Genomic DNA, 16,164 nt, shown 5'->3' with positions numbered 1-16,164 from the left:
ACTCGCAAGTAATGTTTGCCGCCCTTACCATCACTTGGTGCCTACTTGTGTCTCTCTGAGGAATAGCTCACTGTGACAGAGGACGATGGATTTGATTAGGACGGCCCAAAACTGATTTTTTTTTACCCACTTAACGTATTATAATAATAAAAGGCAAGCTCTCTCAGACGTGCATAAATTAAAAGAGTTTAACCAAATATATCCAAGAGTTTTGTGTCTGAACCCAAGATACATGTTCCTCCACCTCCATAATCTTTCATACTCGAGGCAGCAGTTTTGATTTCTTCCAAATTTTGCACTAAAACAATATTCCATGATTTAGGACTCAGTCCAAGCCAAGGCTTAAGCCCGCATCTTGGAAATCCCACATCGTTCACTTGACAATATTTGCCCTCTTTTTTAATGCCTTCTCCAGGAGAGAGCTTCGTGTTCGTAGAAAGGAGAGATGGTTGGCATCTCCCCTGACAGGGACGGGAACAGCTTTCGGGCTTCCCTGTTACCACACATCCGGTTAAGGCTCTCCACCTTATAGGTGGATCTATAACCAAATTTTTTTTTCTTTTTTACCCCTCAACTTGATTATATAGGGCTTCTCTCCTCTTCAGTATCCATCTAGATTAAGATAAGGTGTCCAAAAATATCGAGAGGGGCATAAACATCTCCCGCTCCAACTGAACTGATAGATATTTTCTTCAACCAGGGAGTGCTCACTGCGCCTGAGTCATGGCTGCCAGTCTTTCTACAGCTCTCGATGTCCATTTTACAATACCAAAATCAGATACAAAGAGACCCATTTTCTTCACTTCACCAATCAGGCATAACCCCACCAAGAAAAGACTCGCCATTTCTTGCAACTCTTCCACCTCAGAAACATCATCCTCTACAAAACCACCACAAAATCTCTCAGAATCACCCAGCCCCAAAAACCCTTCTTTATCTGACCAACTCAAGCCTCTCTCCGCAACCACTCTCTCCACCAAAGACCATAAAGCTCAACTCTTGTCAAAACCCAAGTCCACATGGGTCAACCCCACAAGACCAAAAAGGTCAGTGCTTTCACTTCAAAGGCAAAAGAAGTCTCTTTACTCTTACAATCCTCAAATTAGAGAGTTGAAACTCTTTGCGAAGAAGCTGAATGATTGTGGTTCTGGTGAGGATGAGTTTGAGTCTGTTCTTGAGACAATCCCATACCCACCAACTAGAGAAAATGCTCTCTTGATACTCAATAGCTTGAGGCCATGGCAAAAGACTCATCTTTTCTTCAACTGGATCAAGACCCGGAATGTATTTCCCATTGAAACCATATTCTACAATGTCACAATGAAGTCTTTGAGGTACGGGTTGCAGTTTGATATCATTGAGGAGCTTGCTAATGAGATGGTAAGCAATGAGATTCAGCTTGATAACATTACTTATTCAACTATTATTACTTGTGCTAAAAAATGCAGTAGGTTTGATAAGGCTGTGGAGTGGTTTGAAAGAATGTATAAAACTGGATTAATGCCTGATGAGGTCACATATTCTGCTATTTTAGATGTTTATGCTAAATTAGGCAAGGTTGAAGAGGTTTTAAGTTTGTATGAGAGAGGGGTAGCTAGTGGGTGGAAACCCGACCCTATAACATTCTCTGTATTGGCAAAGATGTTTGGTGAGGCTGGAGATTATGATGGCATTAGGTATGTTTTGCAAGAAATGAAGTCTCTTGGCGTGCAGCCTAATTTGGTTGTGTATAATACATTGTTGGAGGCAATGGGCAAGGCAGGGAAGCCTGGCTTGGCTAGAAGTTTATTTGAGGAGATGGTGGACTCAGGGCTAACCCCGAGTGAGAAAACACTAACTGCACTAGCTAAGATTTATGGTAAGGCTAGGTGGGCCAAGGATGCCATGGATTTATGGGAACGAATGAGGTCAAATAACTGGCCAATGGATTTCATTTTATACAATACGCTGTTGAACATGTGCGCAGATCTTGGCCTCGTTGAGGAGGCCGAGATGTTATTTGAGGATATGAAGAGATCAGAGAAATGTAGGCCAGATAGTTGGACTTTCACTGCAATGCTAAATATATATGGCAGTGGAGGGAATGCTGATAAATCAATGGAGTTGTTTGAAGAGATGTCTAAGTTGGGTATTGGGCTTAATATAATGGGTTGCACTTGTTTGGTTCAGTGCTTAGGGAAGGCAAGAAGAATTGATGATTTGGTTAAAGTTTTTAATGTTGCGATTGATGGAGGGGTTAAGCTGGATGATAGGTTTTGTGGGTGCCTGCTCTCTGTTGCATCGTTATGTGATGAGAGTGAGGATGTTGCTAAGGTCCTAGCTTGTTTGAAGCAAGCTAATCCAAGGTTGGTTGCCCTTGTGAGATTGATTGAAGAAGAAGAAACTAGCTTTGAGACCCTAAAAGAGGAGTTTAGGGCTGTTGTCAGCGGCGCCGTGGTGGAAACAAGAAGACCCTTTTGTAATTGCTTAATAGATATATGTAGGAAGAGAGATCTTCATGGGAGAGCACATGAGCTGCTCTATCTGGGAACCCTTTACGGATTATACCCAGATTTACACCACAAGACTGTAAAGGAGTGGAGTTTGGATGTGCGCTCACTGTCTGTGGGTGCAGCTCACACTGCACTTGAAGAGTGGATGGGGACCTTGACCAAATTCGTGCAGCGCAATGAGGAATTGCCAGAGTTATTTTCAGCTCACACGGGTTCAGGAACTCACAAGTTCTCACAAGGCTTAGCCAATTCCTTTGATTCCCATGTGAAGAAACTTGCAGCACCTTTTAGGCAGAGTGAAGAGAGAGCTGGTCATTTCGTGGCCACACGGGAGGATTTAGTAACTTGGGTGCAATCAAGGATTCCGTCTTCGGTTACAGCACGAACCGCAATGTAACCGCACAGCCCAGATGGTGCGTGGAAATATTTCTACTGCATGGCATCAGAAGAAATAGGATGCGCCATCATGATGCTTCTGTGGGTGCTTGTTTGGTTTCAATTTATTCTGGATGTTGGAAAATGTTATTGAGATGCATGAAATACGATGGTGTTTGCTAATGGCTATTTGGAGGCAACTGCAATTATATTCATGCCAAATGCAATCAATAATACTTCCTAATTGTTTAAATAAATAGATCAAGGTGCTCTTTTTGTTTGTGATCATTATTATTTTTATTTTTTAAGATTGAATTGCAATTACATTTCATCGCATGCAGGCACCACAATTATAGAGTCAAAAATAAATTTTTGACGCACAATCTGATCATTGCGATGCCTTCAAGCTAATTACGACAGAGATGGTTAACAATCTTTTTAATCTTAACCAGACATTGTTTGAATGCTAACTAGTTTACATGAAATTTAATGACTCAAATCAGAAGTTAACCTCGTGCCGCACCAAACCGACAGCACCGCGGAAATAGAACTACCTCCTCACTTCTTCATCCCCTACATCCATCCTTATTTCATACTGTAATTACAGCTTTCGGTTCCCTTTGGGGCAGTTGCTGCTGAGAGGTATGGCCTTCTGCAACAATTTGTTTGTACAGGCAGAAGATAAAAATTCCACACAAGGAACGTGTAGAAACCTCCTTTTTTCTATTAAACCGCAGTGGAGAAATCCACCTTCAAAATTACAACTCACCTTTAACTAGGCATTCTCCTAGTTCAGTATACCCACCCCCCCAACCCAGATTACAAGCATCTCCCCCCTTTCTTTTTGCTCTAAAAGAAGAAGAAAAATGAAATGAAATGAACGAAAAATGAAGGCAACTAGGAATGGAGAAAGCCTCCACCTGAGCAAACATCTGTCTAAACGAAGAAGGAATAGGAACTTCCTTTTCTTTTTTTCAATTCCTAGAGCATTTGCTAACCCCCATCATTTCCTCGGGACATCTACGAGCTATAGACAGCAATCTGGCATTAATATTTGCCCATATCATTTGGACTTCACCCCTGTTAACTGTATACCACCCCAAGAAAATTTCCATGACCCATGACAAATGGGTCACTGCTTACCAAAAAATCGACTTGAGAATTGGAACTGCATCCCATATTGTGTAGGAAGGTCATCGGCAATGGAAACACTGTCCAATGCACAAAGACTTTTAAAGGTACTTCCCCGATGATTTCCAAATTCTTCCTTCAAGTGATATTACCATAACGGTAACATCATCATGGTACTTTCGGCGATCCCCTTGCGGGATGTCCAGTAATTCATGGAAATCCATTCCTGCAGACAGTCCATGGAGGTTGAAAATCAGCACTGCTCAAACAGTTGGAAAATACAGTACATGAATCAACTAGAAAGCTTAAACTATGATAAACATGAAGAATAGAATGTACCAGTCTTATTTATTCTACATGAATAAATAATGTTCAAAGAAAATCCCCAGAAATAGTTTGCATCTCTTAACAAACTTGGCATTTTGATATATTATAAGAAAAAAAACAAATGGAAAACACGAATAGTGGGAGAACCATAACAAGAATAGTGAGAGAACCATAACCCCCCTTGAAGACCCAAGTTGTAGAATATTATTTGCAATCACATAGCAAGCAAATATCAAAACCAGGATTCAGAGGGCAGAACAGGAAAGCATGAAGAGCAAAGGCTGGTCTCTAGATAAAAGTAGAGTTGATCTAATATCTGCTACACAAATTTGCAGAATCACATAAGTGGGGTGGCAGAAATTACAACGCAACATCACCTCCCATCTTATTAATATAGAGAAGTTTTTAATTATGTGGGTAGGACATTGGGTACCCTACATTTTTCTACCAGGCTTTCTGTGAACCTGAAATGTTTCTCCACATTATATACAAGTAAAAGTGGATGTGATATCAAGCAATTGATATGACTAGCAGAAAAAAATAAGTAGGTGTACCAGCTTTCTTGGCTGCACGAGAAAGAAGCTCCTCTATCAGGTGCTGTGCAGGGTCTCCATCAGGAAACTTCTCCATGAAACTCTCAACATGAAAAACCACTTCCTGATTTGTCAGATACTGATATAATCCATCAGATGAGAGGACTAAAAACTGATCTCTTGGACACAGTTGATGATGATGAAGAGAAGGTGAACAGGATATGTATGGTGCGGTGCCAATATACTCATTTCGAAACATTTCCAGCAAGGCATCATTCAACTTGGGCTGTGCCAACATAAATTGTTATGTAAGTCAATAAGCATCAATAACACAAGATCCTCAACTGAGAAAAATATCTACGTTAAAGGCACGTTTGTTTTGCAAAAAAATATTTTCCCAAGGAAAACATTTTCCTGAAAATGAGTTGTTTTCCATCATTTGGATATATCAAGGATAATAAGATGAGAAAAACTGCAATGATTGTAATGAAGCTGGTAGTGGTGCTGATAGCTATTGTGGTAGTGTTAATGATGGTTACAATTATAGCATTTATAATACTAATAAAATTGATGATAATGGTGGTGGTCAGAGGATAATAGATAATAGTTGTTGTAATGATGGTGATGATGACAATAATGATAAAATGATAATTAATTTAATAACAAGATGGTTGTGGTGGCAGTGGCAAAAATAGTGGAGGTGGTGGTGGTAATGGTGTTAGAGAGTTATGGTGGGATGGTGATTAAATAGTAATTATATTAGTAATAAGATGTTGGCTGATGGTGGTGGGGCCATGGTTGTGTTGATAGTGGTTATGGTGGTGGTGGTGGAAGATTATGGTGGGGTGGGTGGTGGTGATGGGACTGAGGTGGGTGTGGTGGTGGTGGTGGTTGTGGTGGTGTTGATGAATATCATGAGTTATAGCATCACAGAAAATTGGTGAATATCATGAGTTATAGCATCACGGAAAATACTTTCCCCTCCTTCATAAGGTTAAAATATTTTCCTCCAAATTGTAACTATTTAGGGGTTAACTGGAAAATATTTTTCATAATTTGTTTCACACTGAAAAATGGAGGAAAACATCTTCCTATTAAGTATTTTCAGCAAAACAGAGTCTAATAACGTGTTTCACATACCCTTTTCAGAAATCCAGCCCCAAAGGCTCTGGTAACCTTCAAACGACCTTTCACCCTGTCATTCACAATACATTGGTTATCATCTGGGTGCTCATTCTTGATTCTAATTACTTCCTGCATAAGTAGCGAAGACGAAAACTTATCAGCCACTTCATCTATCAATAACAAGACTCACAATAGGATAAAGATTAAAAAGTTATAATTGATGCTATACATGATGAAGCAGATCCTTTTTTCTTTTTTCCAAGTGTAACAGAAATTTGAATATCTACCCCTCATCACAGAAAATATATACAGGTGGCAAATCTTCATGCTACCAGACAAAAATATAGGAAATACGGCAACACACTTCAATAATTCCAGAACAAGACAGTGATAAAGTAATTGTGTGGTTCAACCACAACAGCAAAGTCATAGCAAGTTCAGATGCTTAATTCTCTACGCTAAATAGCAAGGCTCTCAAACTTTCATGCAACGTTAAAGGCATCAACTATTTCCATACAAGTACCTCTTCCAGACATAAACATGTGTCCCTGCCAGCTAGTTTTGAAGTTGCAAACAAACCTTGGGACCTATCATTAGAACCCATCACTCTAACAGCCTCCATACATGGTGATGACCATAAAAAAAAAGTTCTCTAAAACAGAATATCCTATCTGTCAATTCAAGCTCTTTAATGTCATCAAATTACTAAGTCTCTTTAATGTCCATCAAATTACAACATAAGAATTTCTTCTTAATTACTCTATCAGCCTTAAAAGGACAGAGAAGACAGATTTGAGGTATTTACAAGTTTTGACAATAATTTGAATTGATGGGAAAAATTATTATGTATTCCTGTAACTAACACAAAAAACTGCTCAAGAAAATGTAATGAGCATTTGCACCAAATGGAAATGATTCCATCACACAAATATACTAATATATTACAGCCTACATCACACTTGAACATATATGCCCTAAGCACAACTTGATGGACCATAGAAGAATAATATATTTTAGTTTAGCAAGCAGCAGATTGCCAAAGTGCAAGGAGGCCACAACTGTACTAGACTAGCGCAAACAGCCACTAAAGCAACAAACTTCTATATTTATGCAAGGTGAGCTTATAGCTAACTGTGCACCTTTGATGGAAGTGTTATGTCACCTCCTGTTGAGATATGGCAATGCTCTAGAACTATAAGCACATGATACAGAATCAGTTTGCTACTTGACTTTCCAAGAAAGTTCCAATCAAATGTCTACAAAGACAAGGCTGCTCCTTGAAGTAAATCTTCTACCCGGACACAACCACTGGAGGAGGGGAAAATTATACTTGGTGCAATTAATTTTAAGCAACAAACAAAGATTGACGTTCATTGAGAAACTGCCAAATACTAGGAAATGCAAACAAAATAACAAATTGAATTGAGATTGACAAAGGAAGCATCCAACATTCCAAACACTGGCCAGCTATGAAAATGAAACTTACAAGGAAGCTTCCATGCATCTCCCTTGTTTCTATCCTAAAAGAAGATATGAAATAACAAACAGGGAAAGTACAATGAATAGGATAGGATATGTGGCATGCCACTCCATAACATGAAAGAAAACGAGGCAGATTTATTCTAACAATTTAATTGTGATATAAAAGTTTCAAATGCAAAATGCTTTTGTTTAGCAAACAGTAAAATAAGAGGAACTGCAGAATATAATTTCCAAATTTCAGATTGTTTAAATATCATGTCCACATGTTAAAGAATGAGATTTTTGACAACATCTAAAATCTACAAGTCAAAATAGAGCATACACTTTAAAACAACTATGGTAAAACAAAAAAGGGAAAAAAAATTCAGTCTGCAACTTGTCATACAACAAGCAAGGTCAAAAGAGCACTAAATTCTCCTGGCATCATGCTTTAACATCCCAAGTTCTAGTAATTAAAGAATCAACATCAAGAGCTAAAAAATCACAGGATAAATAGTTTCTTGGCATCATTATGGGTTAGTGCAAGGTTCTCGAGGAAAGAGGATTGCTTGAAAAGAAAACTAAAGATGCCCTCCAATCTATGATTGTAAGTCATAATGCCAAACTGTCAAAACTAGAAAGAAAAGAGTCAAAAAGGTATCGAATGTGGAACCAAAGAGTCATACCACATCAAAGTATCAAAATCTAACCTTGGGCATTTAAGTAACATTCCCAGTAGAGAACTGGCATCACTAAGATACTGAAGGAAAAAAGCAAATAACTACAGAAATGCATGAAACTGTTGTAGGATATGGATACCGTCCTGCATTTGAAAGACTCAACAAACACCCTGATGACTAGATGTTACTCATAGATCAGCTTAAGGATCTAAAGAAAATATTTCTTAAACTGAAATTCTAGACACCTTTGCACATAACTTCATGGAGCTTATTGCGCAACATGATAGTAAAAATCAAAGCAAATATATGAATAGCAATACCAGTATTATCCTAATGATTCTAAGCACCAGCCACTGTTCAAGGAAAAAGTAAGATTATTAACTAGTTAACATACAAAGCCAGCCCACCATGGAATTTCTACCAATATAAAGTCAACATCATATACAACTAGGTAGTCGGTAGTAATCAAAGACAACATACAACCATTAATAAAACTAGATGAGCCAAGTAAAGTTGATTTACCAGAATTGAAAACTTACTTCTTCAATGCTTGTGCTGTGATCAGTAGATAGCTGCAATGCAGTCAATCTCGTTTCAATTATTGCCTCCGTGCTCAGTTCATTTTCACACACACTAGAACCAACTTCTTGTGGCTCATACTGGGCAACAATTGCCCTGCTATCACCCACATTCATCACATACACATCTTCATCCCTCATCAACACAGCCAGCAAACACGAGCCCATCAATGCCAACTCCGGATTGGTATCCAACACCTTATCTGTCATGTCCAAGTACGCTAATTCAGTCGCCTCTAACGCCCTTGACAATGCCCCCAAAACCAAATCATGGTCAACAGGTCCCGCCTTCCATTTCCTCTTCAAAACCCTTTCCTCTACTTTACTACTACTCTCCACCTCCACCTCCACCTTCCCCTTTCCCTCCAATCCGAACTTCCACGGAAACAACTTCCTCTCCTTATGTTTCGACAAACCTTGTTTCAATTTTGACAACAGTAACCACCTTCTGCTAACAGCTGACCCTGCATTACCTACACTAATCGCATCATCAACAGAAAAGGCAAATCTATCAGACCCGGAAAGATCAAGCCCATCTTCCAGATCATCCTCCGCTAGGAACTCCCATAACCTCCTCCTCCGGGTACTAGCTGTCCCCTCCGTCTCCTCTGGTTGAAACGTAACCCTCTTCACTCTATCCTGATTTACCGCATTAGATTCCATTCCACAAGATAAGCCGTCGCCGTCCTTTTTAACATAAATTTCCTCTAATGGATCCGCTTTTGACACCAAGTTGCATTCACTTTTGACAATTAGATCCTTCACGTCACTTGCACCACTCTTTTCCACTAATGGGTCTGTTTTATTTTCAATTCCTTCCACATGAATAGTCTCTTGAGGCTCCTCTTCAACAACCTCCCAAAACAAACCTTGAAGTTCATTAAAAACAGCTCTATATAGATTCCCCATCAAGAACTCCGGCGCATCAGGTCCGTTAAACCCATCATAAATCCCAACAAACAACCATCCGTGTTCCTCCGATACAACCACGTGCACCCTATCCTCTCCTGCCTTCCCTAACGCCCACTGCACGTTATCCCCTTCTTCTCTCCCCTCCATCTCCTCTACAGTCCCCGAATTCTCCCTCCGGTTCACGAAATTCAACACCGGAACAACCCACGGCCGGCTCTTCTCCGAAATATTCCGATACATAGCCTTCTTAAACCCCGACATGCCCTTCCCCCTCCTCTTCTTGTTTTTTACATAAATGCTACCAAGTGGAGCCGAGAAATGCACCCGCCCGCCACTTCCATCGGTTGTTCCACTCGTACTCGGGTCAAGCGGACCCGACAATGCGCCTCTCTCAATCGGACCCGACAAAAAAAACCCTCCCCCTCCACGTGGCACTGGCTGTAACGGCAACGCGCTAAACGACGCCGTGCTCTCAAATCCATTCACATTATTCACAATACTGCCAGTATTATTAGCCCTTGCACCTCCAGCAGAATAAGTAACAAAGCCGCCAGTATCGTTCGAAGAATTAATAACATCAATGGCATCGTCGTAAATATTGTCAAGTTGGAGGACGGTTCTAGGAGTGGAGGTGTTAGCAGAAACGGAAGCACCGGAAATGGACTTGAAGCCGGTTTCGGGTACGGGCCGGGCCGGTGAGAAACGGAGAGAGTGGGAAGGAGAGACAAAGCGATCGGAGGGAGTAGGAGAGAGAAAGCGGTTAGAAGATCGGACGTAACAGAATGAGTGGCCTAGGGTTTCATCTAACGGCTCAGAAGCAGTGAAAATCAAGTCCTGTTGGTTGTTGTTTGGCGGTTTGAAGCAAGGGAAGAGTGTGGAGAGTCCACTTCCCATCACATTTGATAGTCTCCTCTCTCTATCTCTCCTCCACTTTCTGTTTGGAAGCTCAGAAAAACAGAGAAAATGAGAGAGAAAATTGAATCTCTCTTTTCAAGTTTCAAAGAGAAAGAGAAAGTAACTAAAGTGTAGGGGGAGAGAGAGTGAGGAGACTTGTTGATTTTCTTTTCTTTTCTTTTCTTTTCTTTTTTTATTTCGTAGAGGGAGGAAGGGGAGGGGGGAGAGAGTTTTTGAGAGAGTGAATTTGAAAATTGTTTTTCTGTTTCGGTGATCTGTTGGGTGCAGTTGTTGTTTTTTGGTTGACGGTTACACCTGGCGATTTTTAGCTACGGGTTTGTGGGGTCCCCGCAAGGAGCCATGGGATAATATGTGGGGTCAAGTTTGGGCAAGCCACGTGGCAAAGCGCCAGACTGGTATTTTTGACATTCAGCATTGAAATGAATGTGTGTTATGTGGGCTTATAAGGAAAAAGTGGTTGAGTCAACGAGAATGAGTTAGCTTTGGATGGACTGGAGTTGTCTGTCCCTTTTGGACTGAGAGGGGCGTTTTTGTCTTCCTAGCTTTTGCGTGAGGCGGTGATCTTCGTTTTTGGGAAAAGCCCGGGCCCAAAACGGGAGTGGCATTGCATCGCATTGACAGTTATGCCCTTAAGAGTGTGTAGCCATTGATTTTTAGATTTTTTTAATGCTAAGAACACTCCTTCATCAATGCACGGTAAAACAAAATATTGCATAGTAATAGTAATTACATAGTACATTAATTTTGATTCTAAATTAAACATGTTATATATTCTAAGTTTGTGTTTTATAATATTTTATTGATTGAGTATCAATATCTCAAAAAATATGGATTTTTTTAGTTAAAAATCACAGATATAATTGAAACACTCTTAATTCTTTTTAGTTAAAAAAATAGCCAAATTGTATATTTCTTCTTATTAAAATAATATGATTTTTTTTAGAATTGCCAACATAGCCATGTAATTGAAATTTTAGTTCCAAACTAGCTATAACTTTTATTTTTAATGTGTGTTTGGATGGGAGGTAATTTATGCTCTTTTTTTTGGATAAAAAACATGTTTTTATAGCTTTTAAATATATAATTTATACTTAAAATGTATTCTACCTTTTAAAAAAAATTCATCACCCCTTCAAACAAAATACACTTTTAATATGGAATAGTAAAACGGGAGAAGAAAAAATAAAGGGTAGTAATGTCAGGAAAGAACAACCACAAGGGCCATGGAATATAAAACAGGGTGCCCTTGACCTTGGATGGGCCCAAATCCAACCTAAGAAAAGGGCAATCACACATCTGCATCGCCGCTGCTGCTCCTGGTCAGGTATCTTTCATTGCCACGTCATCAAACAGTACATAAAACGCTGGACGACCAGGATTGAATCTGGCAATAGGGTGAGAAAGTTGTGCTTGTCTTGGCATATGAGAAATCTATCAGAGGAGGAGTCGAAGGACACGAATTCCTCTTCACTCATCTTTGCCTTGCGTCATCTAGAGCTCCCATTAAAAAAAAAATTAGCAATTTTTGTGAAATAAAAATTATTATTTTATTATTTTAATATGTTAATCTTAAAGATAAATTTAAAAAAAATAAAAAATATTTTTTTTCATATATTTTTAAATAAAAAACACTTTCAAAAATAATATTTAATACACTTTCAAAACAAACAATCAGTGACTGTTAGGCGCAGCGGTTGAATAACTGTCTCACTAATTTTTGAAATTCTTTCTTGCTTTGAAATAATATACTAATATTAAAAATAAATAAAAAATATTATTTTTAAAATATTTTTAAGCGGGAAGAACATTTGAAAAGAGCTGTCACATTCTGCACTTAGTCTATCACTGTGCAACTAAGTCTTAGTTAATCGATAATAGTAATAAATTAATAATATATATATAAAAAAAAAAATCAAATTCCATTCACAAGCAATTAGTGTTTAATAAATACTTTATTTACTACCTTATCCAATGGTGGTTTTAATTATCATGGGAAGTCTCGCACCGAGTCGAGAGCTTTCTTCCCAGTAGTCAAAAAATAAAAAAATAAAAAAACCCCACTGTAATAATTTATCTATTGAATATTCTCTTCATTAAGTTTAAGAGAGAGAGAGAGAGAGAGAGAGAGAGTCAAATAAATAAAAAGGCGAATTTTGCATGTGAAGGCGGGAAAATCTTTCTCCCACTGTCTCTCTCTCTACCTTTGGCTGCAAGTCAAAGGGTTTGTTGGTCGATACGAATTTTTAAAGAAAAACGACAAAGAGTATAAAATGTCACGCGAAGCGTGTGAGAGCCCCCCGTGCATGGATACGCGCGCGCGCGCGCGCATATGGGCGTATGGAGTGCACAAAACGTTGGGTTAGTAACATGGCCGCAATAAAGAGCAAGTTGATGCGTTAAAGGTTGAAGAAAGGGAAAGTTGATTACGTAGCTAATCCTGAATCATTGTACTCTAAGTACAAATTAAGATCATGTGGGTCAATATTTCATGTTTTTGTTGGATCAAATTATTGACCAAGGATGGCTTGTGTTTCCATGCTTTGCGAAGATTCTTGCTAGAGCTAGGTAGGTATTAATGGTGCAATTATGGCTGATAATTTTTGGGATAAATTATTAACCATAAACTTAATTTGATTAAGGCTCTAGCCCCAGTCCAATTGAGCATTACCTTTTTATTGATCAATAGAAAACATTACACCGATCAATTTTTGGAGTCCATTTTCATAAAGACATATAATCTCGCCTTAATCCTGAATTGAAGTGTAAATCCTTGGATATAATCCACAATATTAATGAAGAAAATACTATATTAAATGAGTAGATTGAATATTAAAATTATAGGAATGATGATAGATTTATGAATTTGAAATAAAATGTTGATGTGATACTATTAAAATATAAAAATATGAAAATGATCGAAAAATAAAAAATAAATAAACACGAATAAAAAACTAAATGGAAGTGAAGCACGATGAAACAAAAATAGTGGTGTATGATTTAATGAAATTTAAAATGACCCGGGTTAAATTTTGTATAAACAAATGGTGGAATATAGGAAATATTACATGACGAACATAAAAGGTACACAGTGGATTTGTAACCAGAAAATTGATAAACTAATGCTAAATAGCAAGCATGTTTATAAATTTGGGGTGAAAATTTAGAAAAGTATTTTATAATCTTAAAATAAATTAATTTGTGGTTTTACGTATGAATGACCTTCACAACCTGTATAAGTCTTACGTACAATTACATAATTTTTAATCCAAAATGAAATGAAATTTGAGGGGAATTTGTATTATAAATAGTAAATAGTAACAAAAATTATAAATGATGGTTATAAATAATTAGACTTGGTCTCATCTTCTTTAATTATATTCAAAATGGATCTAAAAGCCACTGTTTGCGTTTAACACAGGTCTATATAAATGATGATTCTCTTTCATTTTCTTCTTTTCTGTTATATTTTGTAGTCTTTGATCATCTTGGTTTCCTTTTTCTTTCTTTTCTCTCATTTTGCTCTGGCTCTCTAAATTTTTATTTTCTTTTTCATTTTCATTTATAGTTTTTGTTGGCATGGATAATTATTTAATTATTTATTGGCATGGATAATTATTTAATTAAATAAAAAATTTATTCTAAGAAAAAAACTATTAAACACAATCGGGTATACGACCAATATTACGAGATCAAATATTTAGATCTATATTTATTTTTAGATTTTTCAAGTCTAGTTTTTAGAAACCGTTTGGGAACACAGTGCAAACCGCGTTCTCAAAAATTCAAAAAAAAATATTTTTGCTAAAATTTAATATGTTTTGGATCGTTTTGATGTGCTGATGTCAAAAATAATTTTTAAAAAATAAAAAAAATCATTGGCATACATTTCGGCACGAAAAGTTATTTGAAAAGCATCCACAACCACACTGCCAAACATACTTTTAATTATTATTAAATATTTTTTTATATTTATTAATATGAATAATTTTTAATTTATTTAATTAAATGTATATATAATTTTTTTAAATTTATAAATGAGAATATTTTTATATTTAAAAATACATTAAAAAAAAACTTGTACGATTATTTTTTTGTAAAAAATTTATTGGATACACAGCCAAACCACGCGAATGAAATAGCTATTTCTTTCATCAAACGACGTAATTTATAATTTTATATTTGGTACATCACGTGCACAGTTGGTAGGGGATGGGGATGCGGTGTACATATTTTATTTTATTTTCTATGGGTTTTACTTTGGTGACAGATTGGTTAGCAGTAAAAGGGAATTACGTAATTTTATATTTTATTTTATTTTTTTAAATTTATTTTTAATATCAGATATGAAAACAAAAAAAAAATTCAAAGCAAAGAAATTTTTCTTGATTTTTTTTAAAAGTATTTTTAAAATACAAAAACAAATGCTAACTGATGAAGAGATTTATTGACTCCAAATCTTATTTGTGTTTGAGTCCTCAATTGTGTCATAAAATATGTAAGTTCGTTCAAAAAAGAGAATTAATATTGGGATTTTAGACTTTTTAGAGTCCCGAGAAACAATGAGATAATCAATTGAAACAATTCAAAAGTCATAAAAGTTCGATGTGCAATTCAAAAAGTGCCTCGAAACAATATAATGTTTTATATGATTATTGGATATAGCTTTAATTTTTTACAAGTAGATTTTTTATATAAATCCTTTCAGGTAGATTTTCTCAAAATTGCATTCGAAATTTCGTATCATGATTTAGATTTTTTCCTTGTTAATTTTAGATTTTAGATTTAGATTATTTCATTATGCAAAAAAATTTAAAAAAACTAATAAACCCGAACAATCACTTAATGACCAATGGACCACTAGAAAAAACCAAACTGTCCCGCTACCAAGATTTCCATTTTTTCTATTCAAGGGCAAAACGATAATTTTATTTTAGCAATTCATAGTAAATTGTGTATAGTGCTAAATCTCATACTTATATATTTTTTGTTAATATAGCCTTAAACCACCTTTAAAAAACACATAATTATAAAAAACCAAAAAAAAAAAACCATAAAGGCTTGGTCTCACCGTGTTTTTTTTTTATCATTTTATTTTCAATTGGATCATTCAAAGTTTAGTTAATTCAATATTAGGATCGATGGTTTTTACTGGTTTCTCCCAGTATTTTTTAAAAAATGCCAACATTAAATCAATGATCGATTTGGAAAAATCAAGTTTAATTTTCTTGATTAAATATAATTAAAACTCAAGGACAATTTCGACACCTAAAAAAAAGTTTAGGATGTTTTATTTATTATTGTAGCAAAGGCTCATTTCTATCATATTTGGTCCCTGAAGTTTTTTTTTTATCTATAATCCATGTTTTCTGAGATTTTTTATATTTTGATAAAAAAAAACTTTATTTTCTTCATGTTTTAGTCTCTAAGTTTGAGAGATAAGATAGAGATAGAGTTGTTGAGAACAATGAAAGAGGAAAAAAGGTCGGTTAGTTTGATTTCCTTGACAAAAATGGGTAAACTTCTTGTTAAAATCTTTCTCTTGATGAGAGGAGTGTCGTTAAGGTGTTTTTTCCATATAGCCTGAAAAGGTAGATCAAGGTTGAGGAAATATATTTGTTCACGATTTGATTTTGAA

General features: G+C 36.4%; 2 protein-coding genes and 1 non-coding gene across 3 annotated transcripts; 2 read left to right on the top strand and 1 right to left on the bottom strand.

Moving 5' to 3' along the window:
- Positions 1-247: 247 nt before the first annotated feature.
- Positions 248-3,155, top strand: LOC18096950 (pentatricopeptide repeat-containing protein At5g46580, chloroplastic). Its single transcript, XM_006385567.3, has one exon. The coding sequence runs from the start codon at positions 724-726 to the stop codon at positions 2,887-2,889; it is 2,166 nt and encodes a 721-aa protein (XP_006385629.1). The 5' UTR covers positions 248-723; the 3' UTR covers positions 2,890-3,155.
- Positions 427-556, top strand: LOC112327056 (U6atac minor spliceosomal RNA). The gene has a single exon (XR_002981132.1). It is a non-coding gene; the product is annotated as a U6atac minor spliceosomal RNA (small nuclear RNA).
- Positions 3,140-10,783, bottom strand: LOC18096949 (protein phosphatase 2C 29). The gene is made up of 4 exons (XM_006385566.3): positions 8,664-10,783; positions 5,999-6,112; positions 4,880-5,144; positions 3,140-4,224 (listed from the first exon to the last, which is right to left on the bottom strand). The coding sequence occupies exons 1-4, from the start codon at positions 10,506-10,508 to the stop codon at positions 4,100-4,102; spliced, it is 2,349 nt and encodes a 782-aa protein (XP_006385628.2). The 5' UTR covers positions 10,509-10,783; the 3' UTR covers positions 3,140-4,099.
- Between the last annotated feature and the right edge of the window lie 5,381 nt (positions 10,784-16,164).

This window comes from Populus trichocarpa, chromosome 3 (assembly GCF_000002775.5).
Source record: "Populus trichocarpa isolate Nisqually-1 chromosome 3, P.trichocarpa_v4.1, whole genome shotgun sequence".
Lineage (NCBI taxonomy): Eukaryota > Viridiplantae > Streptophyta > Magnoliopsida > Malpighiales > Salicaceae > Populus > Populus trichocarpa.
This window is presented reverse-complemented; position numbering and strand designations above follow the sequence as displayed.